A 27,697-nucleotide genomic window follows, 5' to 3' on the forward strand; every position below is an offset into this window, starting at 1 on the left:
GGCCCGCGGCCGCCTGCCAGCCCGGGCTCCGCCGCCGTGTCTGCGGCATGGCCCCTCCTCCCCCACACCCCTTCCTTTAGGCTCCCCCCTCCCCAGCAAAGAAGAGGCCGTGCCGGTGTTTTTCCACTCAGCAGGATGGGTGATGCTCAAAGCTCCCTCATTAGACAACAGACACGAGAGGTCAGGAAGAAAGCGCTTATAAATTACCGTTTCCTCCTGCTCGGCGCTGCTAGTCGCGCCGCACCGCTCCGCCGGACGCGCCGCACCGCCGCAGGGGCGCAGCGGCGCGCAGGCACCGCGGCCAGCGGACACAGGTACCGGCGCCTCCCGGGCGGGAGGGCGGGCGGGCGGCGGGGCTGCTGCTGCCGCTGCCGCTGCCGCTGCGGTGCTGGCGGGGGCGGTGGCGGTGGTGGGGCCGGCGCGGAGCGGCGCGGATCGCCCCTCGCTGCCGCGGCGAACAAAGGGGCGGCCGCTCCGCGCCCAGCGGAGCCGAACCGAGCCGGGCCGGTGGCGGCGGCATCGTCCTCCCTTTGTCCGCCTCGACTCGGGGTGCCCCCGGGCGCGCTTTCCCTTCCCCCCTTCCCCCCTTCCACTTATTTATTAATTCATTCTTCTCCTTCCAGCCCCCTCCTCCCCAGCTCTCCCATTATCCCGGCGGGGTTTTTCCTCCCCAGCGGTTATTTACCCCCCACCCCCCCACACCTTGCGTTAACTTTTTTTGGCGATAACGTTCTCAGCCATTCCCCGTTGGCGGCCCTCCAGCACATCGACGGCGCACGCTTCTCTCCCCGGCTATTTTTGCCCATTTTTTTCTCTCCTTCCCACCCCTCCCCTCTGTGTTTTCTCTGTCTGGCGTGCGCTAACCTCGAGTGAAGAGACTGGTACAGGCAATGCTACAGCTGATGCTAATGGGCCTACCTGGTGGGTAATACTGCTGCTGCTGCTGCTTTCTTGTTATTTCCCTGATTTTCCTTTTTATTCCCTTCGTTTTCCGTTTATTTTGTGKGTTCTTGACATGCTGAAATCAAAGTAGTGATTGGGGATTGGAAATAAAATACAGGGACTGCACAGGGCAGGTTACCGAGCTCAGTGTGGTGCTAAGGGGTGATAATTCTGGGTTCATTTGGGGGTAGCTTGGATCCAAAATTCACCCACTGGCTTTAAGATAATGAATGCCCATCGCTGCCTGATATTGTACCAGGCGGTACGTGGGAGGACTCACAAGGTTTCCATATAAGAACATGGGAGAATTTATTTCACCCAGGCGAAGAAATGTGCAGAGTATGTTATTTATGACACTGAAGGCARGCTGTGTTGTCCTTAGGCAGCTCCAAGAGTGGCAAAACTTGGTATTTAGAAATTGTARAAGCTGATTTCTGCTGTTTAATAAGAGCTGTGCTTAAAGGAAAGCACGGATGAAAATAAAAAAGGAAAAAAGTAGTGGGAGAGGATCCAGATAAATACGAAGAAACACAACCCCTCACGTATTACAGCACAGTTTGTGCCAAGGTGTAAAGATGGAGGTTTTTTATTAGTTCCCATGTTTTTTAACCGTATTGGGAAAGGCATTAAGAAAATGTGCCGAGAAGAGCTGGTTACGTTGATAGTGCTATTTTGGTAACTGCTTTTTTTTTTTTTTTTTTTTTTTTTTTTTTTTTTTTTTTTTTTTTTTTTTTTTTTTTTTTTAAATTGCTTGCATGTGAAAATGTTTTGAGTTTTGGACTAGCAAAACAGTGAGGCAGTCCTGACGGGGCACATGTCATCGGCTGTGTAATTCAGGGCTCGGATGACAGTTGCTACCGGTTTAGATTTTATGGCTTTAGGTTTGAGGGTAAATCAGCCCGTTAAAACCTGCTGCTGTGGAATTTAGATGGGAGAGGCTTTGGTGAGAACTCTGATGGTTGTTGACAGCCGGGTGTTTACCTCTGGCTCTGCGTTCAGCCGAGCTGACTGCTTTCTGGCATTGCCTGCATTTGCCGCAAGTGTTACGGAAAGGTTTCCCTGAAGGTTATTGGGTTTTTTTTTTTTTAAACAAAACGTGTGAGCAGCTGAGGCAGCCAGCAACGTGACAGTGACGGTGTCCCTCGCCTGGACTAAGGCGAATCTGAAGCACGAGTGACGAGGGAGAATGTCTGTGGCGCCCTGGTTAAACTGACACTGGAAACTTTATTTTTGGTACTTTCAGAGATAGTATCTTCCTGTTTCCCCTTCAACTGTCTTTTATCTGCTTTGCATGTTCTTCTTTTGTCTTTTTTTTTTTCTTGATTTGCCTTTCACCTCTGTCCCTTCCCCTTCGCACCTCTCTCTCYCGGCTTGGTGCACGAACGCAGTTCCCACTGGAGGGCGGCAGACACCTTTCCCCTGCCCGGTGCTGCCCGGGGGATCCCGACCCCGCAGCCGGCAGAGGAAAGGCCGCTTCTTTCTGTCATTTATTAACCTGCTTCTTTCGCCGTGCCCTGTGAGGGTTATTTTCTGTCATCCTTGGTAGAAAGCAGGAGGTCGCAGATGGCACCGTGATAGCTGTWGGCCCCGAGAAGGTGGATGCGTGCTCGGGGGTGCTGTATCCAAATCCTGGGGCATTTGGTTTGTTTGCATTGGGAATCCTGGTCTGGAATCTAGTAGAAATTTGGAATCCTTCAAATGTTACCGATTTCTGTTTTATTTTCTTTTGCTGTAACCAAGAGCAAAATTTGGCATACAACTCTTCGTTGGTCGTTTCAAATGTGCAGCTTTTAGGTGGGAGCTTTCATGTCAGAGGTGAAATGTTGGTGCAGTGGCACCAACTTCACTCAGTGTGAAATGCCAGTGGAAAAGAGGTGCCACACTGCCCTGGAAAGCTAGGAAGACAATTTAGGTTGTCTTGCTCTTGCTGCAGAGTGCTTGGGAAACCTCCCGTGCCTGAGCGGAGTTGTGTTTGTAAAGGCTCGGTGAGGATCTTGTCTTACAGCTAATCATCACCAATATTTCAGTGAGGTTTTTTTTAATCAATACTCTTAGTGTACCTTAGTGGCTTCCAGCCAGGTCCTATGGGCTTGATGTTTCCAAAGAGACTCTTGGGCACTTTCCAGGCAGTGATACTCATAGGATTTTCATCAATGCACATCAAGGCTTAGCAGCAGTCTTCTATTATTTAAATTTTGCTCCTTCTAGGTTTTTCAATGCCCCATATTTTTGCCCCAGAGGGCAGTGAGGCAGTGTTGCACCAATGCCCCAGTGGCAGTGCTACCAGTTCCAGTGCTCCAGTAAGGGGAGTCTCTGCAGTGGTGCCCTACCTAGGGTTTTAATCATGCTGGCAAACAACTCTGAAAAGATTATGCTGATTAGTTTCTTTTCAATTTAACCATATTACAACACATAAAAATGGATGGGAAGGCYATGGTAGTTACAGCCTTTTGTAAGTAATGCTTATTTGATTGGTCATATGAATAAATTGTAGATCATTTAAGAAGTAAAGCTTTGAATAGATTACCCGGTAGGATTAGTGCCTTCGACTTCTTTTCATCACTAACTTAATTTACGTGACCACAATAGATCAGGGTTATTTTTTTGAAAGTAATCCTATGTCTACTCCMGTAAGAGCTGTATACACAGAACTAAAATTCATTCTAATGCCACTCTAGGGGGGCTGCTTCCRGATTGGGTCCTTGCTCCTTAGAAGAAAAGCATGAGGATGAAAATGCAGTGATTTAATATTTGCTGCATTTCTTCCATGCATGCCTATTTACTTGAATACTCAGCTGTGGTAGTGCCATGGATTTAATTGATTTGTGCGAGCGGAGTATCATCCCAAGGCATGTAAACAGTAGGCAAAACCCTTTAAATTGTTTACACAGTAGCTAATATTGATACAAGGTGATAGAGTAGAAATTAATTGAAACTGCCACTCTTCAYTGTCCTTTTCCCCCCAAAAAACTGCAGTTGGAAGGGCTGCTGTGCTGCCAGTCTATGGCTGAAACCATGGCCAGTGTCCTACAGCGTCTTCTGTATTCCTGTCAGTCTCTTTTTTTTGCAATGTGTCCAGATTTGCACCAGCAAAAAGCCATCTAGTGCCAGCCCTAAACCCTGTTCTAAGAGCRTCTACCGAACCCGCAGCTCTGTTGGTGGAGGGTCAGCCAGGTGAATCAAATGTCACCAAGCTTGGGGTGGGTGGCAGCAGGGTAGCAATCCTGTGGCTGCAGGAGGTGACTGTTAAGGCCTGTTGGGAAGGTTCTGCATTTTAGCAGTTACTGGCTTTCCTGTTGTGGGTTCCCTATCGCTCAAAACTGTCACAGCCTCGAAGGACGCCTTTGCTGCCGTGGCTGCCCAGCCTGGGTTTGAATGCAGTCAGTGCTTGAGCGCTGGCATGGAAAAACAACCCTGCTGTGCCAAAATGCAGCAGGAGGGCCCTGCTGCAGGGTGTTGGTGTAGGTCCCATGTCCATAGGTAGAAGAACAACCCATGTGCTGAGCCATGGGGTTATCTCTGAGCTGGAATGTAGTTAAAAGTTCATTTCTTTTTTTCATTTTTGTGATCCAGATCACATGGCATTTTATTTCATTGCTGCAGTGTAATTTTCCTCCTATGTAGACAGATATAGTCATCTCTGCTGTGATTTTCTGCATAGAATGTAACAAAAGAGAAATTATCTCCTGTTTTGGCACTGGTACTACATTCAATGTCTTGGTGTTCTTCAGATAGAAGGTTTTACTGATGAAATTCAGAAAACATGGTGCACGATAACACTGAAACATGTCTGACTTATCTTGCTGGACCCATTTTTTCCTTTAAAATATTTTTTCCTTTTCTTTTTCTCTTTTTTCAAACAGGAAAAGAAAATACATTCAGCAGAGACTCTTCTTCATGTAAGTGTTATTTATGCTTGTTTACGAAATTACAAAAGGCTTAAAAAGCTCATTAAAACATTCAAATACTGAACACTTACCATCTGTTTATAGAAACCAAGTATAGAGCATGTAAAAATAGGCTGTAGTTATACAGCAATAATGCTCAGCAACTGATATCTTAAATCTGTCGGTGCAGTTCTGTGTGCATCACCGCAGAATTTAGAAACCATTGCAAAGCACTTTGCAGACATATAAGCAGCATGCCCATAAGGTTGGTGTGTAAATCCTGGAGGGATAATGCTAAAATGGTTTGCCCAAAGCGGAGGAGACCCATAAGTGAGAGCTTGATTTAGCACCCCAGAGTCCTTGATTCCCAAACCCTGTAACCAAAGTCAGCTTTTCTGCCTTGGATCCTACAGAATCCAAGTTCTGCCCGTAGYGCCATTTGTTTTTGTGCGAGTGCGTGCATGTGTGTTTGTGGGTAAGGGAGAGGTTGTGTACATGTGTCCGGCCTCAAATAGCCTGTAGGTATTTCTGGCCTTCTCTGCAACCTATGGTGATGCCCATTAAAGTAAGAGTAGATGCCACCAGCCATTAGTGTATGCTGTTGCAAATGTTTTGTGAAAGCATCTGGCTCCAGCCTGGCTCTTGGTCTGGGGGAGCCTGTTAAAATAATWTTCGTGGGACTGAGAAAGCTGCATGTCATAAAAACACAACAGGTTCTTTTCCACACAATCCAGCGACCTGTTTTTTTTTGCAGATTTCAGCTTTGTAAACTGTTGAGTAGTATAGGAAGCTCTTCTCTGGTATTTCTTCTATTAAATCTGATTTAATATTTTAAAGGGGTGCATAGATGAAGACTCTCATTGCCTTTATGCAAAATTAGCTTAGCAAGGAAAATGACTGCATTGTTCCCAATGCAGGGCTCGCTTTGCATAACTTCCAAGCATGTACTGTGTACTGTGGCATGGCAAGCCCACGAGCACTCACCTCAGGCTGATTTCCCATAAGTCAATTTTTTTTTTTTTTTTTTTTTAACAACATGTATCTCGGAATTGCAGCACTCCATTATGCTTGCGTAGCAACTTGCTGGTTAATATGTAGCAAAACGCCGTGTGGTAACAAATGTTTTTTTGCTATTGTTGAGCTGGAATGTTAGTTCAGCTTCTAGATAAAAGTGGCTTGCGCAAGGCGTCCCGGTAGACCATGATTTCTGTGGCTTGTACAGTAGTTCTGTAGGCAACCGTGTTCTGCTCTTCCTCTCCCCTGTGCTTCCCTTCATCTTCCACGTGAGCGAGGGGTGGGCTGGTGGAAAGGCAGGAGCTGGCAGSCCTTTGCATCCTGCAAAGCACCAGCGTGGGGTTTACATTATGCCCGTTGCTAGTCAAGCATCTGTTGAAAGCACTCTTTATTCTGGTTGTGTTGCTAGCAGAAACATTGTTAGATGCTTCATTTAATAGCTTTAAACCACGAGTGTTCTTTGGCTGGTTTTATGGATATGAATCTTAAAAAAAAAAAAAAAAAAAAAAAAAAAAAAAAAAAAAAAAAAAAACAAAAAAAAAAAAAAAAAAAAAAAAAAAAAAAAAAAAAAAGACAAAAACAAAACCAAAAGAATCCAGTAATAAGAGAAGGATAGCCCCACAAAGGATTAAAGAATCCTCCGTCCCTGCTGCTGGGAATCCTAGCTGAGATTAGGTTAAGTGTTTGTATCTTTGAGAAGGTACATCGTAATTTTTAAAAGGTAACAGAGAAGGACATAATCCAGAAGGTTTTTTAGTATGAATATTTTCAGCATTTGTAGCTCATTGTTATTTCATTCTAGAGTAAAAAATTCAAATCGCTTGAAAATCCTGTGAAGCATATGCTTCCCAGAGATTATAAATGGGAAATGGTGCAGCAAAAACATCTTTAAGGGAAGAAGCTCCCAAACAGAGAAGAACCCAAACAGACCACCCTACAGCAATGACTGTAYGGTGTCTGAAAACTGCAGAATAACCACGGAGTGCATATCTAGTAAGCTTTGCTTGGAGATTGCAGTATCCCAAAGAAGAATTCCTAAGTCCAATACATGCACTCTAAAAGGAGTAATGAAACACCAGTGGTCCAGAGGCCATTTGCAGTGCAGCCTTCCATCACCTGCTGTGGCTTTTCAACAGCTAACGGCAAGCTTTGAGCACCAGAGCCTCTCTCCTCTGGTTCTGTGCATGAAATATTATGACTTTGACTCRATAATTCTATTTGTGCCTGTCTGTGCATTGGCTTCCCTTGGCTTCTACAACAGTGTGAGTTTCCAAAGGAGAGTTGAGCTCCAGGGATGGGAGTAGTGAGGTTATAGTGAAAGGCAGGATGGTGAAGCATCCAGGATAGAGGTCTCTCCCAGGCCCCATTCAGAGGGGGTTGACTCCTGTGGCAGTGAATGCTCAGTGGGGATCAATCCCTCGGACCATGACTTGGGCTGTTCTCTGTGACAGGAGGTGACCACTTTGARAAAGGGCTCTTTGTGATAGCAACCAGCCTTATGTAGTTGTAATGCTAAGAAAGGGACCATCTTATTGTAGTCACTTTGCGACAAATACTACCACAATTCATTACTTTCCATCAGTGCCTCATCCTATGGAGGAATCACCACTGCCCATCTACATTGAGGAGGGGACAGAAGTCCCGATTGGTGAGTGCAGTTGGGATGGGATTTGTTTAAGGGAGGGTATTAAGGGTACYTGGGTTTTATATTCCTCACATTTGTGTGTACCCCTTTGTCATTGAAAATTGTAAGGTCTGTTGCAAATGTTTTGGGGATTTTATTTTATTTTCTTCTTTATTTTATATTTAGAGCTCCTGAGAGTTGTTAAGTACTGCTAGCATTGGTTTTCAGCTAATCATAAATCAAAGTACATAATTTRTGCAGTGACATTGAAAGCTTCCATGCTTATATGAATATCTTAACASAAGGCTGAGGGAAGACCATGAGTATCACAAGGGATAGTTCCTACTCTGTCCTTTGACCTCAATGTTGAGATACTGAGAATAATCTGAAGTCTGGGTCAGCACTTTGTTCTTGCTGACACTCTCATGCCCAGCACCAGACTCGCATTGCCCACACCACTGCAGAGCTAGAAGAGAGGCAGGGAGGTTTGCCCTTAYCTGCCATGCACCCTGGAGTGCTGCACACCCCCAGCTCTGAGCTCTGAGATGTGGAATTATTGTCACTACCTGGACATATCAGTTGGGTGTGCTTTGGGGATTTTTTAAATAGAGAAGCTATTACATGTAAGATACCCTATATATATATATATTATATATAAGATAGCCCATAAAGAATGAGACTAAAAGATCAGTAAGTTGGACTGCGGTGATCTTTTTGGACAGTAGAAAGTTGTGATGGCAAAATTTCTCAGAGCCCATCCTTATACAATCTGTTCTGGACTGCATACTGTAAGTGTGCCTTAGCTCTCACCTTGGGAATCTGCCTTGTTGAGAAGATGTGTCTCTTCAAACAACTTGTTCTTATTATATATCCTGAATTTTTCCMTTCCTAAATTCAAGCAATTGCTTCTTGTCCTACTATCTTTTGAGCTAGATTAATTACCTTCTTCTACACACAGTACCTGGAAGGTATTTATAGCTGGATCTCAGCCCAGGAGTCTTCTCATTTATAGAACATATTAATTTTAGCTCTCTTACTCTCTCCTTAGATCACTTTTATTGTCCTTATTTGTATTTCCTTTAATTTCTCTATCTCCTTTCTAATCTGTGGAGGCTTGGGCAGCTCCTAATTTGTTCACTGTGGCTGTTTTGACATAGTATTATGCTTTAGATTTCCATATCATCCCTTCCCATGTACACATCCAGAAATAGCTTAGCCTTTGACCCTTTTGCATCACTCARTAGCATCACACAGAAAAACTCCATTACTTGGCTAATCTTATCTGCAATCACCTTTAGGCCCTTCTTGGATTCACAGCTTTGCTAGCTGCTCCTCAGGCAATGTCACTGCTCTTCTGGGATGTAGGGCTTTATACTTCCTAGCCCTAAATCCCATCCTGTTGAATGCCACTTACTTATTTTATCCAGGAATATTTTGAAATAGTAGTCCTTTATTTTAATACTCTGGGATTTTATCATGTATGCAGTGATTGTTACTGTTTTACCATATGTAGAGAAAAGGACCTACAATTTTATATTTTGATACCTATTACAGCTGTCTTTTGCATGTTAGTCCAGATTCCTTTCCCAGCTTCATCATTCTTATTTGTATACCTTCCCTAACTTTTCCTTCCTCTAGTTAAAAAAGTTCATAAGAACTGACAGATTTARCCTTCTCCTTGTCTTCATTTTGTACCTTCCGTCATTATACAATAAGTTATCGTTTCTGTATCTCTTCTATGCATGGCATGATGTGGTCTTTCCCACAGCAGATCATCTTTTCCTCACCTCTCCTGGGGTTGTAGTCAGCTGAATGTCTGCTGGACATTAGTCCCCTCTTGTCAAGCTGTTAAGGCTGAGTTCTGTCCTGTCCCCTGGGATTTCACCTTGTCTTTCTCACTGCACTGAGGAAACTTGARCAGCTGAGGTGGTGGCACCTGGACCAAGAAAAATACTGTAAGGCTGATGAGTCACAGAACTGACCAAGCAAACAACCAAAAAAAACCCCAACTATGAGTGGAAAGCTTTTTAGAGGATGTTTGTTCGGTGCTGTCATGAAGCAGGTTTGTTGGATCAGGCTCTAAAGTGCAGCACCAGCTGTGAAACAGCCAAATTGGGTTGGAGAGGGCACCGTGTTTACTTATTCTAAATAAGTGTCTGGATTGTCAATACAGCAAGCTGTGGTTGAGGGGCAATGAGTGGAAAAAGTAAATGATGCAGAGATGAGGGCAAACCACAAGCTCTGAGTTTGGTATCTGAGTGTCTGACGTGGGTCACAGCTTTTAGATGCAGCACAAATCATCAAGGCAGGAAGCAGTTGCAAAATTCTGATCTGGGTCTGGGTATTGATACTGCTTTTCACTGAGCTCACCAGTGTGATCCACATCCAGGGTGTTCATTTGTACCTGTACAGACCARAACAGGAATAAAACAAAGTCCTGTCTGAGTTTASGCTGGAGAAAAATAACGCACAGTGGAGTTGGTAAAACATTTCATTCAGCACAACCAACGTTTACTTTTAAAAGGTTGTTTGGAGAACAACCTTTTGGAGATTATTTCCTCCTCTGAAACACTTTTTGGCTGGTGTATGGCATGCATACTATTCTGACCCAGGCCTGACTGGTGGAGGCAGGTTGCTTTGTAGCTTCTGTATTTATTTAAAAAATAGAGAAAATCAGTAGATTTTTTCAGAGTCTAAATTTGACCACACTAATTATTTCAAGCAATTTTAAAAGGAACATAAATCTCCCTTGTTTATTACAGTTGCTTCATGAAAACAGCAGCTACAAATAATACTCTCYAATGAAAATCTAGCTAACACTGTCATGAATTGGCCAAGAATAGAATGAACATTTGGGATCTGAACAAGGGCAGCATTTCGTTCTCTGGCAGGATGGTCTTTGCATTGAGGAGAAGGTGGTTATTACCTAAAGACTGGTTTTATCTCCTTGGGTGAAATGAAAACTTTGATATTTCTGCATAAATGGATATGACTTCTGATTGGAAAAAGGCCTGACCTCTWCTTAATTTTTATGTGCTTTTGCCCTTTCTCAAATACATTCCTAGAGGAAGGTGGTTGAGTGACATGCAGCAAATATTTCAATGTCAAAAATATTTCTGAGGAGATGGAGAATATATTGTGACMATTAGCAAAGAATCTATTGAGCAGCAATAAAAGAGTGCAGGTCAGATCTGGGAGTCTTGGTTCAGGCACAATTTCAGCTATTTCCAACCCAGCTAAACAGTTCAGGACATTCAAGGTGAGCAAAGAGGCAGAGCAGGTCTTTATTCCCTGTCACCATTCACGGKAAAGTCATAGCCATATTCTCCCAACACTGTCCAGGACCTGTTGTGTTAAACCCTAAAGAAAACACCTGAGACCACACAGTCCAAATGTATGTTTTGTAAAGAAAAATGCAGGAAAAAATATTTGTATTGGTAATCATTGCGTTTGGGCTATACAGGAAACCACTGAGGGAATAATTGCCTCCTTAGAGATCAGGAGGAGTAGAGCTGTAGGCTGAAGTGTTTATGCTTTTCCTTCCAAGTCACATTTGAGATGTTAGTTTTGTTTGATACCTGTGAAGTTAGCTCAAAGRCATACAAATTCAGGATACAATTCTCAACTGATTTATTCCAGTATACCTCTGTTGAATCCAGTAATATTGCTATGGCTTTATCGTTGTGTAAATTATGTCAAAAGTCAGACCCCCTTTTTCAGGAATCAGCCCTGCTGACCTTCAGCCCTGCTGCACTTCTGCTGTAGCTCTGAATCCCTATGTGGACAAAATCCCAATTATCCACGTCCGTCTTTCTGATCCACTTTTGCTAATGAATAGCACTGGCTTCAGTGTACTTTTGTCAAGTTGATACAAGTGTCAAGTGATCTTTCCTCTACAGGATTATTACCCCCATGAAATCACCTTGGTGTGGAAGGCTCTATCAGCACTCTGAAGCCATGTTCTCTTGGTTGTGCTCACAAGTCGTGGTACAGCCTGGGCTCATTTGGGGCATCTTGAGAAGAATTTTCTTGTAGTTACACACAGTTTCTTCTGCCACTACTCAGGCCATGCTTTTAAGTATTTCTGATATTTTCCTCGTGATAAAAACTGGATTTCTAGTCAGCTGCTCTTGGACAGACTCACTGAAAGACAGATGCTCTGTTGCTTTTTATGTCTCCTTTGATAAGAGAAAGTGCCCCTTTTCCAGCCCAGAAGAGTATTTGACACCCTACAGAGTGCTGGCTCTGTGTCTCTYTAGGACGTTGCCTTCCCTTGCAAGRGAAGAGAATCTTTTCTGTTACATGTGCTTTGAGGTTTGCTTTCATGGGGACCTGGCACACAGAAACCTTGGTTTTTGCCAGGTACTGAGTGCCTTCTGCAAGGTATTGAGTGCCCTCCTGTCCTTTTCAGCCAAAAAGGAGTTGATTGCTCTTGGCATCAGTCAAATCTGGACCCAGAAGACCACAGGTAGTATTTACCAACTATTTGTGTGTTTTCGCATGCCAGAGATTGTCTGAATTGGTTTTCCTTGCATATGAGAGATTTGAGGTGTTAATGCCTGCCAYTAAAACCAATTTTTTAAAAAACAATAATGATACAATAATAAGCATGACATTTATTGCATTGCCACAGGGGAATAAAAGCCCCCAAAATTAACTACAGTCCAAGTAACTATTAGCCCTTCAGAGCTAATGTGTGAGTTATATACCCTGAATGAGCACCATATGCCAGTTCATTGTGGCACAGTGAGTCACAGGACACATTGTGGAAAGCAATAATTGCTTGGCATGCACTGAAGCACTYAGTAAGGCTTTTTGTTTGGTTTTCTTAAAGGAGTATGTTTTACTCAGACAATAAAATGGGTATTGTCTGATGTGCTGCCACCAGGGACTGTTGCTTATTTTGTGCTAAACCTGGAGCTTACCCATTTGTCACTCACCGCACACCCCCTCAGTACCTTTTGCTTTCCGAATGCTTGCATTGTGTGTGTGCAACACCAGAAGAGTGAAGGGTGAGCCTTCCATTTGGTATCATCTTGTCATTTTGTGTTAATCCTCCTCTCCCTTTTCCTCCTCATCTTCTTCCTTTTAATGATAGAGACACTCAGATTGTTTATATGGAATAAATGTTCATTCAGAGCGGAGTGAAGCAGTGGGACGAATTGCACAGGGATTGTACGGTCTCCACGCTTGGTCAGAGCTTGACCAGATGAGGCCATCAGCAAGGCAGTCTGATTTTGATATTGGCTCTTCTTTGAGCAGGAGGCAGTACTATGTGACCTCCAGAAATTGCTTCTAACCTGAATTACTTTATGGTTCTGTTTAGCACCCAGTTCCTGTTCTGATCCAGCCACAGTGCTGTGCACATCATTAATTCCTCAGTCCCTGTCATGGTCACTCTCACTCATACCTACAGAAGAGCAGGAGTGACCTCTTGAAGGTCAGTGAGGTGACAATAGTTTTACTTGTGGGGGAGCAATATCAACACATAAATGGTGGCCTCAGGTGAGATTAGTAGTTGAAATTTGGGTATCTCTGAAATTATTTGGAATTTGTATCAGGATTTCACTTGAGTTCTCTTCAAATCTTCAGTGAGTTCCAACTGAAGTTATCAATTGCAGAGTTTGATGCATAATTATATCAGGATGATAAGTATTTAAAAAGTAAATATCATTCTTTTTTTCCCCCCCATTTTCAGTGACAAATCTCATTCTCTAGCAGCCTTGAAGAGAGCTTTGGGGCACTTAGGATTTAGTGAGTCACCAACTGCCCTCACTGGGCTCTTACGTGCTGCTTTCCTCATGTGGCCGTAACCACGTGAGAGAGTTAATGCTGCACAGAGCATCTGCTCCTCAGCTCAAGGCCCTCCCAGCCCTGCAGCTGTCTGCCAGAGAGCTGGGACGTGCACAGGGGCATCTGCGAGCTCCATCGGGTAGCAAATTTTCATGGTCAGCCCATATGTTAGCCAAAAAACTCCCTTGTCAGAACAATGTTATTTTAATTGTGCTGAGAGAAAGCAAGATCACACTCAGATTCACCATATCAGCCTAGGGGATTTTCAACAATGATGTAACTATTCTAGGGGAAAAAAAAACAAACTCAAAAACTCCCTTGCTGGGAAAAAGAAATGTGGGAATATTTCATAAGGTTTCATGGGGTTGCTCTTTGGAATCTGACACGATAAGGTGCTTTTTTTCATCTCTCCTTTAACAGCAAGAAGTATATTGCTTATGAAAACACCTTACTTCCCATCAGGCCCTATCAAAAGTAAAATTTACAAATGGGACTACCACAGTGAATTGAGGAAAGACTAAATGTGAGCTACCAAATGGCTTTTGTTGTCCCCTTTTATACGAGGCAGGATTCTAAAATCAAGATTTAACAGGACAGCCTGGCTTTCATTGCTACCCTCCCTTTTCTGTAACCACGTCAATACACTCTCCTCACATAGATCCTCCCTAAATGAAGCAGAGTACTGCTCTTTCAAGTTTGAAAAAGGAGTTGTTCCGTGCAGAGAGAATATAATAATGGAAGATACTGTTGCTCAGTAGGGTTGAAGTTCCTTTCTCCTCCACTCTTTGTGCAGTACACAAGCAACAGATTACAAGTCAAWTTTAATGGGCAGATAGTATCCAAACATGGAATTTAAAGCAGTACCTCTGACTTTGAATCATCTAGGTTTCTCCTTCTGCAAAGCTGTCACAAGTTCATGTAGCTCTTGTACAGATCACCTACAAAAATTCAGACAAGTTAACCAAAGGAAGTCTCTCACTTTCTACCATCAGTTTGTATGTGAAGTATTTTTGTTACTGTCTCAGTTGTTTGTCAGGTGCCTGTTGTTTGTAGTGGAACTGCAAACAATTTCCCACCTGTCCATTCTAAGCTTTTGCATGAAAAAAAAAGTGAAAAATAATTGTAGTCATGATGAAAACAGCTTTAGATACTAAAGGTTAATGTGCCGCATTGGTATCTTATGTAAGCGTGTTTGCTGAGGCGAAATTGAACTGAGAAAAATCCTCAACTGGTAACAGGAGTAAGTTCAGTTTACAGTAGTCAGGCTAGGACTATAAAATCAACCTGCAATGTAACCATTAGCTGGCATTTGTCTGAAAAGATAAGAGGAGATGGGGAAAAATACTCAGGCTGTTCATATATTGTCAGGCTGTCTTTGGGGAAGTTTACCTGCARAAGCCAACAGAAAAATAAATAAACAAGTACCTTGAGCCTGTGGGACTGRCCCTAAGGTAAAGGTGGGGCTGCAGATACTTGTTTCTTTTATTGGAGTCAGCCTTTGCTCTAATAAAATTCCCTTCAGATCCAGCAGTTCCAGGGTGAATTCCGTGGGGCTTTTGTCCAAGTAGTGTGTGGKCTCAGGGTTTTGTTCCTGCTTGGTGTGTGCTCTGCACTTTGCAGGCCATGGTATGCAGAAGTGGTTTATGTGTTAGTTTCCCTGGAAAAGTGAAGTATTTRTTCTGGCGCTGTTTGGTTTTCGTACCTCTTGACACAGAAACGAGCACAGCTCTGCAGGGTCTGTGAAAGCTGATGTCAGAGACCCAAATCAAAACTGAACTGAAAATACTCCTCTGGTTGGGAATCAGTCTGAATCACATGGTGTTTAAAAGCATGGTGGCTTAGTGGTCAATACAAAGGTTCTGCTTGCAACYCAGAACTTCAAAGCAGATGGGCAGTGATCGAATTAGTGACTTTTGGTCAAATAATGCCCATTGCAAGACATTTTGGACGTAGTGGYCTTCCTTCTCAAATGCCCTCCGGGAGCACAGTGAGTGGCTCTGGGCAGCCAGGGAAGCTGAGAGGAGAGGGCTGCAGCTGGAGACAGAGCCAAGGCTGTTCTGGGATTAAACAAAACATGCCATTGTCTGGCCGTGCAAGCCAGCACCTGGCACCAGCTGCAGGAGAGCAAATAAATACCATAGTGTCTAYAGAGCTTCACTTTTTTGAGTGTGTGAAAGCCTGCATTTCACCAACCTGTTTTGCAAAGTTGTGCTCTCCACGAGCATGGTCACCAGCTTTACCACTTCTTCTTTTCTCACATCCCCTGCAGACCCCCCTGTGTTACTGCATTGCCATGTCAGTGGTTTCGATTTCATTTCCTGTGCGAAACTTCATATGCCTCAAGTTTTTGTTCCTTTTTTTTTTTTTTTTTTTTTGCCTGAAGGAAAAAAAACAACAACAGTAAATTAAACACAGGCTGAAGGTCTGTGAACAGAGGTGCCCTGGTCGAGCACCCCAGTCACCCGAGTACCCTGGTTGAGCAGCAAAGGGTTGTTGCTCCACTTCTTAAAAAATTACAGCTCATTTCTGTCACTGAGTCATATTTTTGCTGATATTTACTGCCAGCATGGAGGAGAAGTCAAGGCTAAAATCAAAAGTAGTTTGCTCTCACCATTAAGTTTTAGTGCTCATGGCCCAGCCCTCAGGGCTTTGTAACCTGCTCAGATTTTATAGCCCTGTAATGGGACTAACACTGCGGATCGCGTGCGTGTAATAGCTGTTTTCCTGGTACAGCTTGGCTGGCTGCTTTCCACCCACGGTGCTGTGTTGCACAACTCTTCCTTCCATTAATGTATTCTAGAAAAAAAAAAAAAAAAAATCAGGTGTTAGACAGATGGGGCACAGGAACAAAGAAGTAGAAAGGATCGTTCCCTTCCACTGATGGTGTGGGGATCTAGATTTGTGGGAATAAGGTACTGTACGACATGTTTAAACAGCTGCCACAGGTGTGATAGAAATCTGTCCTCAGTTATTGTTAAAGTTAAGATGAATGGATAGAGGCAGAATATGGCACAACTCTGGCTTTGTGTGGAGGTGCCCTAGGCAGGTATGGCAACAGCTGGTCAAAGTTGTTGTTGGGTATAGAAACTACTTGTTTTTTTTCAAAAAAACATGTAATCTTATACATCCATCTGTTTTTTACTTAGTTAGAAAACATAATGAGGAAGTGCAGTAAATGCTCAATTGCAAGAAAGCYCTGGACATTAGCACTGATAAACTCAGTCCATTTAAAGCTAAACTAACTTAGAATTAGTGTGAAAGAAAAAACAGCTGAGAGTGAAATAATTTATCCCCAAGAAAGAAATTACTTTGAAATAATGAATTCGTATGTTTTCTTGTACATTTGCCTTATTGAATGGCTACTTTATTCTTTCCCTTGCCTGCACTGGAGCAGTGCTCCGTTATCATAGCATGGAAATTGCTGTCTGACATTATCATGTGTTGTAAGTGCCTCAYAGAAGTGTCACATAGGATCAATACATTGTTAATCACATGCAGAAAATTCAATGGGCACAGTGCACACCACTGACCATTCGAATTCATAAGCTTTGTGAGCTTTAGGGGGTTTGCCTTTTTTTAATAGCAGGATGAAGGGCATCCCTTAATTGATTTTGATGTGGTTTATTTGTGGCAATAGAACTAATTTAATTGACACCAGGACTTGGTAGAGAATTGCAATCCATTCAACAGCAGACCTTCAGAATTGAAAGCCAAAATGCAACAGTGCTTGTTCCTTTGGTCAAACTGCAGGGTGCAAGAAGCTTGAAGAGTTGAGGATGTGCACAGCTTGTTGAATCTTCTTCAACCATGTCCATCGTGCTTGGAAAGTCTCAGCTTGCTACACCACATGGATATAATGCATTTTGCTAAGGGGCCTCCCATAAGGACAAAGGCCTCAAGAGATGGTGTTTCCCAGTAATGATTTTCCACATTCGCAGTGGGAGAGCTGGTAGAGCAGAGGGCAGGGATGGCAGTGGGAAGCTGGTGTTTCTTTCCAGCCTGTTGACAGTCAGGAGGCTGTGAGCTGGCACACCCTGAGCCATTAAACTGGGTCAGAAGCTGGCTTCCCTTGAACAAACCCAAGTTGTAACTGGTTGTTTTCCTGCACATAATCACCAGTACAATCTGCAAAGGATGCACAGTTTCCCCTCWGTCTCTCTGCCTCCTCCAACCCTTCTTTTCATATTCTCCTTCCCCTTGGTTGCCTTTGTAACAGTCATCCCTGGGCTTTCTTCTCTGAGGAGGGCACAGACCATGGCTCTCCAGGCAGGACACTTCATTTCTCACTGGAATACAGGAGACACAGTGCCCACAGGGGATTTCAGTAGGATAGGGTCATAACCAGGGTGGCTCTGTGCACCACTCCTCTATTCCTGTGCATCCCATGCTCTTCCTTTCTGACTGGCAYGCTGCCCTGKGCCATCTCCCTGGGGAATCAGGCTGGGAAGCATCATCTTCGCTTCAGCTCCTTTTTAGGGTCAAAGTCATGCTCCCTCTGAAACCCAGTGGAGTTTGTGGGTATTCATTTTCCTCCTTTCCACCCCACACAACGGGAAAGGAGTTTTTCATTTCCTCCTCTACTGGGTTTAGATGTAACTGCTTTGTTCTTTGACATAAATAAGTAGAACAAAATGAACATCTAGAGTATTATGTGACTGCAGATTTTCTGCTGCTGAAATCTGAGCAAAGATGCAAGATTTTATAACAGTTCAGTGCCATGACATGGTGCCTATTTTGAAGCATTTGAAGAGCATGAATGGAAACACGAGTGAGAAAAAAAAAAAAGAATATAGGGAAAAAAAGATACCTTTTGTCCAGACCACAACTGATGAAAAAGAAATTGCATTAAGCCCTGGGCTTCTCTTTCAGAGTAGGCCTCAGCTTTATAAAGAAGTTCATTTTGCTCCCAGAAAATTTTTAGTAGCAGATCTTCCAGTCAATCTTAGAAGACTAAAAAAAGCCTCACAGTGAAAGAAAAGGAAATCATGAAGAAGTGAGAAGGGAGATGGAGAAAGTTGGGGTGMAAACCAAGAGAGAAGAAAGGACAAATGGATTTTAGGGTTTAAATAGCAACCCAAACCCAGGGAAAAGTATTCAGAAAAGGWAGAGTGCATTAAAGACAGAACACTAAGCTGTAGTTCAGGGAATTTTTAGAGGCACTTTTTAAGAGGAAGAGAGGCAATATGTGTTATAAAGGGAGAGGTATTATTTTTCAGAAAACATAGGTATCTTATTCAGTGAAGCAGAACGAACTTGGGTATGAATTAGGGACAATAAATGAAGTCAGGTGCTCTTTGGACACTGGTGTGGCCTCGAGGGCTGCCAAACATAAGGGCTTTTTCTCCTGCAGATCACAAAGACTTGTACTAAAGCCATAAGTTTGATCAAGGGGCTGTTTATTTTAATCATGTATCGATTGCCTTAATCACACTGCCCTGGGAGGGAGGGAGAGCTGTCAACATCAAGAATTACAGCTTTTAAAGTTCCAAGTAATCCTAGGAAATGAGCCAAACATAATAAATGCMGTTTTATTTGGGACCTGATCCTACTACTGTTGAAATCAATAGCAGCTTTTCCATTGCTCTCAATGAAAGTGGAAGCTGCTTATTTGAAGACCAGCTCTGATCCAGCAATCAGGGCATCTAATTTCGAAATATTCATGGATATGAATGTAAARTAATAATAATTTTTTAAAAGAGCCAACCCACAAATAGATTGGCAATTCTAGGAAAGCTCTGTGTTTAAAGGAAGGTTGACTTCAATTTGCAAGATACAAAATGAAAAATTACAGGAAAATAAGAGAGATGGCAATGTCTAAAGAGGCAGTGAGCTTAAACAGGGTTAGAAAAATTAATTATAATGTGATAAACTGATGTCTTTCAAAAGTCATTGAGGCAGAAAAGGATGAAWGAGCACTGAGAAGCTCAAGATATACAATCTGCACAGGCTGAACTTAGTCGAGTCGAGTCCTTGAAAGCAGAAGTAGTGATGGTACGCATCATACTGCCAAAATAGTCCATAAAATGAGCAGTACAGCCAAAGAGTCACTCCTAAAGCAGCATTCCCATCAACATCAGAGACACTCTGAAGGTGTACTTTGCTTTTCGTTTTCTAAGAGAAGAAGCTAGAAAAAAACTCACATTCWGTTACTGTTCTAGTCAGCAATTCAATATGTTGAATCTTCAATCAAAGTTTATATACATTGGCCAAAAAAGAAGTATCTGCTTTGCTGCGGTTTCTGATGTTCAGATACAAGAGAGGGCATATTTACAAACACATATCTGTGTGTACAGGCAGACTTTGGTTTTTCCATTTCCATCAGCATTTGGAAAGACGCTTTTTTAATTATTTGATTTTTATAGACTATCAAATGAGGTGGCTTCCAAGATGGGTTTGWTCTCAAGGCTCCTCCTGGAAGATGTTGCCCTGTGTCAATCGCTTGTCTCCAGCTGTAAGAAGCTTGGATCATTACTGTAATCCCAAAGCAAAAACTGAACACAGTGTATTTTCAGATGTGTAATCCATGGGTTGTCTGTCAAAAAAAGTCAGTGGTCCAGCAGTGTTGGGAGTTGTGTCTGTTCTGACAACCAGCAGGTCCTGGCCGTGCTGGTGGCCTTCCTTCATCTGCATTGCTCTCTGCATCTGTGTCTGCCCCTCTGTCCAGTGCCTCAGTGCCTTCCCCTTTTTTAGCCCTCAGGTTTTTGCGTGTTATGAAGGATTACATTTCAATGGCAGTATTCCTCTAAAGGGTATGGGTTATCTGAGGTGCAGGCTGTAGGTGTGAAGATCCGATAGCTGTAGCCCAGAGGATGGCCCAAGCTGRGCTGGCTGTGAAAGTGCTCCTTTTATGGCTGCTCTTTTGATATTTTCAGCTGTACACCAAAGACAAGTCATGGGGGACAGCAAGAGAGCCTGGGTTACTGCAGGGTATTTCACCTGAGGAGGTTTGTGTGAGGGACAGACCCATGACTCTCCTGTGGAAGGGCCTCCTGGCTGCACCAGCGAGCTGATGCTTGAGAAGTGCAAAGTGCCTGTGCTTGATCCMTTGTTCTATTTTTCCATATTTTACCAGCATCGACTTGACAATCGATTACTCCACCCTCAGTTCAYAGGGGTTTGCACCAGTGTATGTGAGAGCAGTTCTGGGCCTGGCTTAGTTTGGGTTTCTTCTCCTCTCACTTTTGGATCCAGCTCTTGCAGCGTGTCTGGGCTCAGCCTAGGGGCACACCATAAATAGCAGGCTTGACTGCTGCTTTTTATTTATCCATTCTGAGTTCATCAGATGAAGCCATAGCTTCCTGGGGCCTTCTRAAGCTTCCTGAAGGGGGTACTCGCACAGTCAGATGTGGCTCCTGGAAGGCAGACGTGTGTCTCCAGGATGCAGATATACGCCTCAGACTTGAATCACTCCTTTTGGGGCTATGTGGTTGTAASAGCATTTTTTCACAATATATTTCCTTGGGGGAATCTGATGGACTTAGATCTCRGATACCATCCCCACTAAGTGATACAGTAAAAATAACCTATTATTCTCTGGTTYTGACCTGGGCGGTGACAACATATTGTTTCAGCATCTCTGTCAGACTATTTCCCTTAAGAGCCATTTTAACCTCACCCAGTGGGACATAACAAAAGGAAATGAAACTCCAACCCCATTAAGGAAAAAGACAATGCCTTTCACTAAACAAACTTACTTTTCTTGGCTTTTCTTCACCAGGGAGAATCGCCCGTACCCCCCACCCTTGCAGCCTTTGTAGACAGTTCCTGTAATTGGGAATGGCTGGGTGGACACCAATGGTTGGCAGCAAAGGGGGATAAATCCAACATCCCTTGAACGTGACATGGGCTGGGACCACAGTCCCAGGTGGCCGCTTAGCGACAGTTCCTGTGGTACTGGTGGATGTACGTGCCTGCCAGCCACAGCTGCCGGTCCTCCAGACACAATTGGGATTTTAGCAAGTCTAGACACAGTAAAGCCGGGCTGTTGCTAATTTTGTGCAAGCCTTGGATAGGTACTGTGCCCTGCTACTTAGAGATGGTGACTTGTACCAAAGTTGTGCTTGTTCATCTCCTGCAACCCTCTACAGTGAAATAACCCCAAAGTCAAGAATGACCTTGAGGGTTCATGGACTGAGGGAGAGATCATGATCCATCTTCACGCTCCAGCTAAGGCTGAAGCAAAATTTGCGCTCACTAATTAGGTTTTCAAGCACGACCATTAATTTGGGGTATTTTGAGACAAATTAGAAATCCCTTTTYATAATGCAGTGCCACTCAGTTGCAAAGAAGGAGTCTGGAAAGGCACCATTTCACACTTTGTGTGCGGGTAATTGGGACAAACCACAGGGCAATCACCTTGTCCCAGGGAGAGTCAGGGTTTACAGAATGCAATCAACTGGTGAGCCTTGCAAACTCTGGGTAGAACTGACTAACACCTGGGTCAAAGTAAATCCGCAGGCAAGAGGATTAGAGCTGGCAGAAAATTAAAGGACTCTGTGTCACGAGATAAAAGTAGATTGCAAAAAATTGCAATCCTGAAGAGTTTTTAATCTTAGAGGTGGCTAATGCTGCAGGACCCCTTGTTTTTTTTACACAAGGGGAGCCTGTGTTCCTAGTGTTCTGTTTTGGGGTATTTCCAGTATCAGTCCCCAAGGGGAGCAGTTCAGCTCCTATTTCAAACCTGATCCTTCAGGGATCTATAAATCTATGTATCTCTGTGCCCTCTTAAGCAGGTTTATGGCTGTCCCACCACTTCACTGAAAAATTGTGAGAAAARTAAGAGCATACCCTAAACATCAGGTGTKAGACTCTCTCTTGCACATTTTCTCYSTCTGTTGATGAGTGTTTCAATAACCCCTGTGAAGAACAGCTTCCACGAGATGATCCAAATGCCCTCCATTCCTCTGCCCAGAATAGCCTGTTGCCTGATGGTTATGACATCCTCCTGCAAGATTAATGATAGGGATTCAAGCAGCACAAATAGCAAAAGAAAGCAAAAGTGAGCTTTCTCCATTGTTGCAGTGAGAGTAGGACATCAACCACCTTGTAGGTATCTCTTTGAAGAAAAGCAGTTGTATCCACTTATTCTTGTTTCTGGATGACTCCAGGGGTTTATGCAGGATGGTGCCTGTTTGGGGCTTCGAGGAGTGAGATGCAGATGTTCACAGAAGTTAAGGCTGCTGTGAATCCTTTAGAAGCACCTCCATTAATCTCTATCCATGGAACTACAACTCAAATTGGCTATTGTGAATTAAGCCCCAAAAGCAGCTAAGTGCCTAMAGGCTGTTACAGAGCTGGCCCTACMATTTTTATTCMATTAATGGGCTGCTTTATCTCATCCCATGTCTCCAACAGTGACCAACAGGAGATATTTTAGCAGAATATGTCCTGCCCTCATCACCCTGTGACTCATTTTCTCCTTCTGTGAGCTCTCTCTGCTGTTGACCACAAGGTATTGCAGTGCTCGTGTCACCTCTGCACGCACCAGTGGCCTTGTTTAAAATCCAGTAGAAAGTCATAATGATTAACATTGTGGAGATTAAAGTCCCTCTTTAGATCACGGCCTGATAGGCAGCTGCTGTCACAGTGCCTGCTTTGCAAAGGCCACCAAAGTGCCAGTGGGGCAAGTGTGGAGCTGCTGTGGTTGGTGGCAGTGGTAGCCCTCTGAAACTTTCCGTGGTGGAAGGAAAGATTTACAGGTACAGTGATGCCTATCTATCTCAAAATCATGTTTGGATTAAAAACTTCCTGCAGAGTTAATGTCAGCTCAGTCTTCGGGTCACTGCCACGAGCTCAATCAGGTTAGAGATCAAAACCAGCACGCAGGTACGGGGGAGGCTGGCAGCTATCAGACAGGATAATCTGCAGTATGACTGTTTTATGACTGGGCACTCGTAATGACATGTGCAAGTACTGAATGGTTGTGGTCTGGAATAAACTTGCTGGTTTGCCTGGTTCTGGTGAAAATTTCAGTGTCAAAACACTATGCAAAAATAACTGGTCAGATCCAGCTGAAGGCACTGGAGTTATGTGGGGAATTAATTGGCCATATGTGCCGGAGATCTGAGTTAACATAAAAGCTACAAGTTACTCCTGAATTGTTTTCATTAGAAAATCTTGGGTGAAAAGATACTTGTTAGAGTAATTCCTTCTGTTATTATTTTTGTAAAATCTATGATTTTGATAATAAATTATATGTATAAATTATTAAACTAGCTATGATTTAATATGACTCATGCCACTGACTTTTTAATTAAGGATGCATCATTCCCAGCAAACCGTTCCATTGCATAGGTGTGCATAGCAAAATAATTGAATATAAAGGTTCATTTTTGTCCCTTTATTGATGTCAAGGGGAAACAACGCAGTTATGAAAATGGAATAAACTGAAAAGATTCCTTCAGTTCCTGCAGGTTGATTAGAACAAATGACTTTCCATTCCAGTTTTTATGAATGTATCATTTTCTGAAAGCTCTATAGTACTTCAGGGAATGGAAATTGCAGGCAATAAAAGATACAGGATCACTCAGGTTATTGGGAAGTAGAAGAATGTGTTTTATCTGGAAAGGTGAGATTTACTATCCTGTATTTCACATAAATGTTTTAGAAGGAATCAGATGCAGTGATTTGTACTTTATTTTGGGCATGGGAGCAGCCTGCCACACTTGCACAAGAGCACCACGTGCTGGAGCCGGCACGGGGACGCTGCTGGGGCACCCTTTCCCTGCAGGCAGCAGGTCAGCAGCGAGCAGTGTCACGGTGTCCTGCACTCCTCTGGCTGCACAGAGGTGGCCACACTGTCAGGGGACCTTTGTCTCTCCTGGTCAGTGAAACCATCAGATGTATCTCCCTAGCTCAGCTTGATAAACAGCACTGTTGTGTATGGAATGAGTTTGGCTAAACAGTTCTTGCAGTGTTAGAAAGCTGTGCTGGAAAAGACTGTTTAATAACCCCTCCGTTTTTTTCTTTTTCTGTGTAGAAAGCAGAAATATGGCAACAAAGGAAAAGCTTCAGTGCTTGAAAGATTTCCACAAGGACATCCTYAAACCTTCCCCTGGCAAGAGCCCGGGGACACGGCCTGAGGATGAGGCAGAGGGGAAGCCACCCCAGCGGGAGAAGTGGGCRAGCAAGATCGACTTCCTGCTGTCCGTGGCGGGTGGATTCATTGGTTTAGGCAACGTCTGGCGGTTCCCGTATCTCTGCTACAAAAATGGCGGAGGTGAGTTTTTATCCCRTGCTCAGAAATCAATCTGTCTGCCCTATGCTCACTATTTTTCAGTGCCTTCATCCGATTTTTGAGAATAATGTTCATACGTTGTTTTCTGCCTTCCTCACCAGTCTTCAGGAGAGATTGTTTTAATCGCTGAAGAGTTTTTATTAAAAATTTATTAGGGGGGGAAAAAATCCAGCAATTCCAAATGTTCTGCTGTTGAACCTTTCCTGCTTATTACTTCTGCTATAACAGTCTGAGTTTTAACCAAAAGATATGCTATTAATATAAACCAGTAGGATTTCAGGTCAGGGGATTTCAATAAGAGCAGTCTGAGCCATGTGAAACTGTGTGCCTAACAGTCTGCCATTGTTATTGCAGATACTCACTTTAAAGAGGTAAGAAAATGTCCTTTTCAGCCTATACCTATCCTTTTTGCAGAGAAAATGAGCAAAAATACTCTAGAATAAGATTATTGCATACTGATATTGAAGTATCAAATATGTTTCTTTGTTTGTATGTGCCTGTTGCCGCTTTTTAGATGATCTTGTGTAAGTTCATTCACTTCATCTCATTTTGTACTATTGTATTTTCTCAACAGGTGCATTTCTTATACCTTATTTCATTTTCCTGTTTGGGGGAGGTCTTCCCGTGTTTTTCCTGGAGGTGGTGCTAGGACAGTATACCTCTGAAGGTGGAATTACATGCTGGGAAAAGATCTGCCCTATTTTCACTGGTTAGTACATCTTGTTGTGSTTTACTGCTAAAAGACACCTCTGCAAACCGTGTGTAGCAGCACCATTCCCCTCATGCCCATTAATTCAGCTATTTGCACTAGTAATTAAGGGTATGATATTGGTTCCTGGAAAGGTAGAAGTCAGAGAGTCTGAAGGACAAAGTGAGCTATTGATTTTGATGCTATCAGCTTGTTAACTGGCAAAACTGCCAATAACCAAGAAAGAAATTGCTTATTATGCCTTTTAAAGGCAATTTTACATTTTGTTTACAGGTAKCAGAGAAAGTGTTGTCTTGGATGGCTAGATGGCAATAATGAAACCATCTCTGAAATGTTACTTKGGTCTGGAAATCAAAATCCCTCCTCCATGTGAAAGCTTTTCATTGGCATCATCCCTCTGCTACTGATACAGTCAAAACCTGGGCAGCATTTTTTGGTGGGATTCAGGAACAGGGCTTTGGTCACAACTGAGCAGGTCCTGGCAAATATTGGTCTGATTTTATCGAAGGGTTTTTGCCTGCTCAATGCTCACAGGAACAATGTGAAGGTTGCTCTGGAAGTTAACTAGAAGGCAAAATGAAACAAGGTTGGAAAAATGGCGGAGAATGCCTGTCTTGTGTGTAGATTGCCCTTTACAGCCGGACAGCACAGGCAGAATCATTTGGAATAGCCACACTAAACATGTGGCCCTGTTCAAATCCCATTTGGAAAGAATGGGCACTTCACACTGGTGTGTCTCTGGCTCTGCCACTGTTGCTGTTCCAGGCATCTCTCTCCCCTTATGTCACCCCCAGCAGAAGTGGGGGTTTTCTCTGAGGCTCACCCTCCCACCAAGTACTCAAAATGCTGCTGAAGCTGATGTAATTGTGCTGCTTTAGCTTGATTTTCTTCCTCCTCCTCCTCCCACTTTTGTGAAAACTTTTTTTTTTTTGAGGAGGAGGAGGAAGAAGGAATGTTCCTTGTTTAAATAGCAATCTCCCAGGCATCCATAAAGAGCAAGTGTAGCTAATGTGACCAGCTGAATATGCTGAAAGAAATGCAGATGTACAGAATAAATAGCACTTGCTCTGCTTGTTTCCATCTGGCATAAAAATAATCTCTGATGATGAAGACTCCTATTGCAACAGGGTTTTAAGCTATAAAATATGAAGCAGGTGTATCCCAAGTGCTGGGATGTCCATCAGAGTGGTATTAAGGGGAGCCTCACAGGTTCTTATAAGAGACAATTCTAAATTTTTTAAGGAAGTCTTTTTGCCTGTGGTTCATAAATGACAAACTGTGTGAGCAGAGATCGATCCAGTTAACAATAGGAGCCACAAATACCTTGCTTCCTTTGCTCAAGTGAAATTGGGACAGAAATAACCACTTTCACATTGATTCCTTTTTAACTCATTCAAGAAATGTCCTTTTTTTTTTTTCCCCACACAGACTGAACCCAGCCAGTTGATAACTGAGTGCTGCAGGGGCTGTCCAGCTGCTGCCAGGAAGGTTGGCTTGGGGGACAGTGTGGCAAGATTGAGGTTGCCCACATAGGTACCTAGGAAGTGAGATGGTGTAGCAAACAAGCAAAGCCTGATGCCCTGACTTCTCCCTACCAAAACTTGAAATAGCTGGGTTAGTGTTAAGTTGGGTGGACATCCTGCAGTCATCCCTCAGTGTCAGCAAAYCACAGCCAGAAACTCAGCCCTGAATGCCAGAGATGGTGGCAGGACTRTGCTGATGTGGGGTTGAGCTGAGTTTCCATCAGCAGTTGGGTAGGGCAGGAKACCAGTCCAAGACACAGAGGGATTGGCACCAACCCAGGAGACCACAAGGTGCAGCAGCTGTCACGTCCGCACGTTTTTCTTTTCTCTCCCCTTCTTGGCAGGAATTGGTTATGCTTCCATAGTGATTGTGTCCCTTCTGAACGTGTACTACATTGTGATCCTGGCCTGGGGACTCTACTACCTATTCCAGTCGTTCCAGACCGTCCTGCCATGGGCACACTGCCACCAGAAGTGGAACACGCCGACCTGCCTGGAAGACACTCTCAGGAAGAACAAAACGCTTTGGATATCACTGAATGTCACTAACTTCACCTCTCCTGTCACAGAGTTTTGGGAGTAAGTACCCCCTCTTCATGGCGTCCTYGTGGAGTTTTCGGTGGTATGCCAGAGCTCAGTCCTGAGATTTTATGGAAGCCTAGAGAGGAGTGTTAGATAGGAAAAGAAAATCGCTCTGGGTGTCAGTTGTTTGACCTGTGTTTGCTACTGGTTCTCACCTGTCTTGACTGGTAAGTCTGGGAGTGGTGGAGGAAGGTGTTAGATGTGTAACTGTGTTTATCTTAGACCATACAGGGARCTCTAAAAGCTCAGTACAGCTTCTTCTTTGGAAGAAAACTTGTTTCCTTCTTGGCTGGATTCTCTGAATGCAGCCGGAGAACACAAACAAGTCACTGCAGATGCCCTGATAGCAGGGATTTACAGTGGAAACAGTGACAAATCATCACCTTT

The 27,697-nt window shown here is 43.5% G+C and overlaps 1 protein-coding gene across 6 annotated transcripts in view; it reads left to right on the forward strand.

Annotated features, from left to right (window-relative positions):
- The first annotated feature begins 250 nt into the window (after positions 1-250).
- The window catches only part of SLC6A6 (solute carrier family 6 member 6), a 54,584-nt gene continuing 27,137 nt past the window's right edge, over positions 251-27,697 (forward strand). The window contains exons 1-6 of one of the 6 annotated variants that reach the window (XM_057390283.1): positions 662-921; positions 4,806-4,841; positions 7,426-7,491; positions 24,239-24,478; positions 25,071-25,205; positions 27,073-27,307. In XM_057390283.1, coding sequence (XP_057246266.1) covers positions 891-921; positions 4,806-4,841; positions 7,426-7,491; positions 24,239-24,478; positions 25,071-25,205; positions 27,073-27,307 — 743 coding nt within the window. In that variant the 5' untranslated portion in view covers positions 662-890. Of the gene's footprint in view, positions 315-661; positions 922-4,805; positions 4,842-7,425; positions 7,492-11,878; positions 11,936-22,861; positions 22,959-24,238; positions 24,479-25,070; positions 25,206-27,072; positions 27,308-27,697 lie in introns of those variants that run through there. The other 5 variants (XM_057390284.1, XM_057390285.1, XM_057390286.1 and 2 more) reach the window with 5 other exon arrangements.

Source organism: Malurus melanocephalus, unplaced genomic scaffold, assembly GCF_030028575.1.
Source record: "Malurus melanocephalus ecotype Western Australia unplaced genomic scaffold, MMel_1.1 scaffold_24, whole genome shotgun sequence".
Classification (NCBI taxonomy): Eukaryota; Metazoa; Chordata; class Aves; order Passeriformes; family Maluridae; genus Malurus; species Malurus melanocephalus.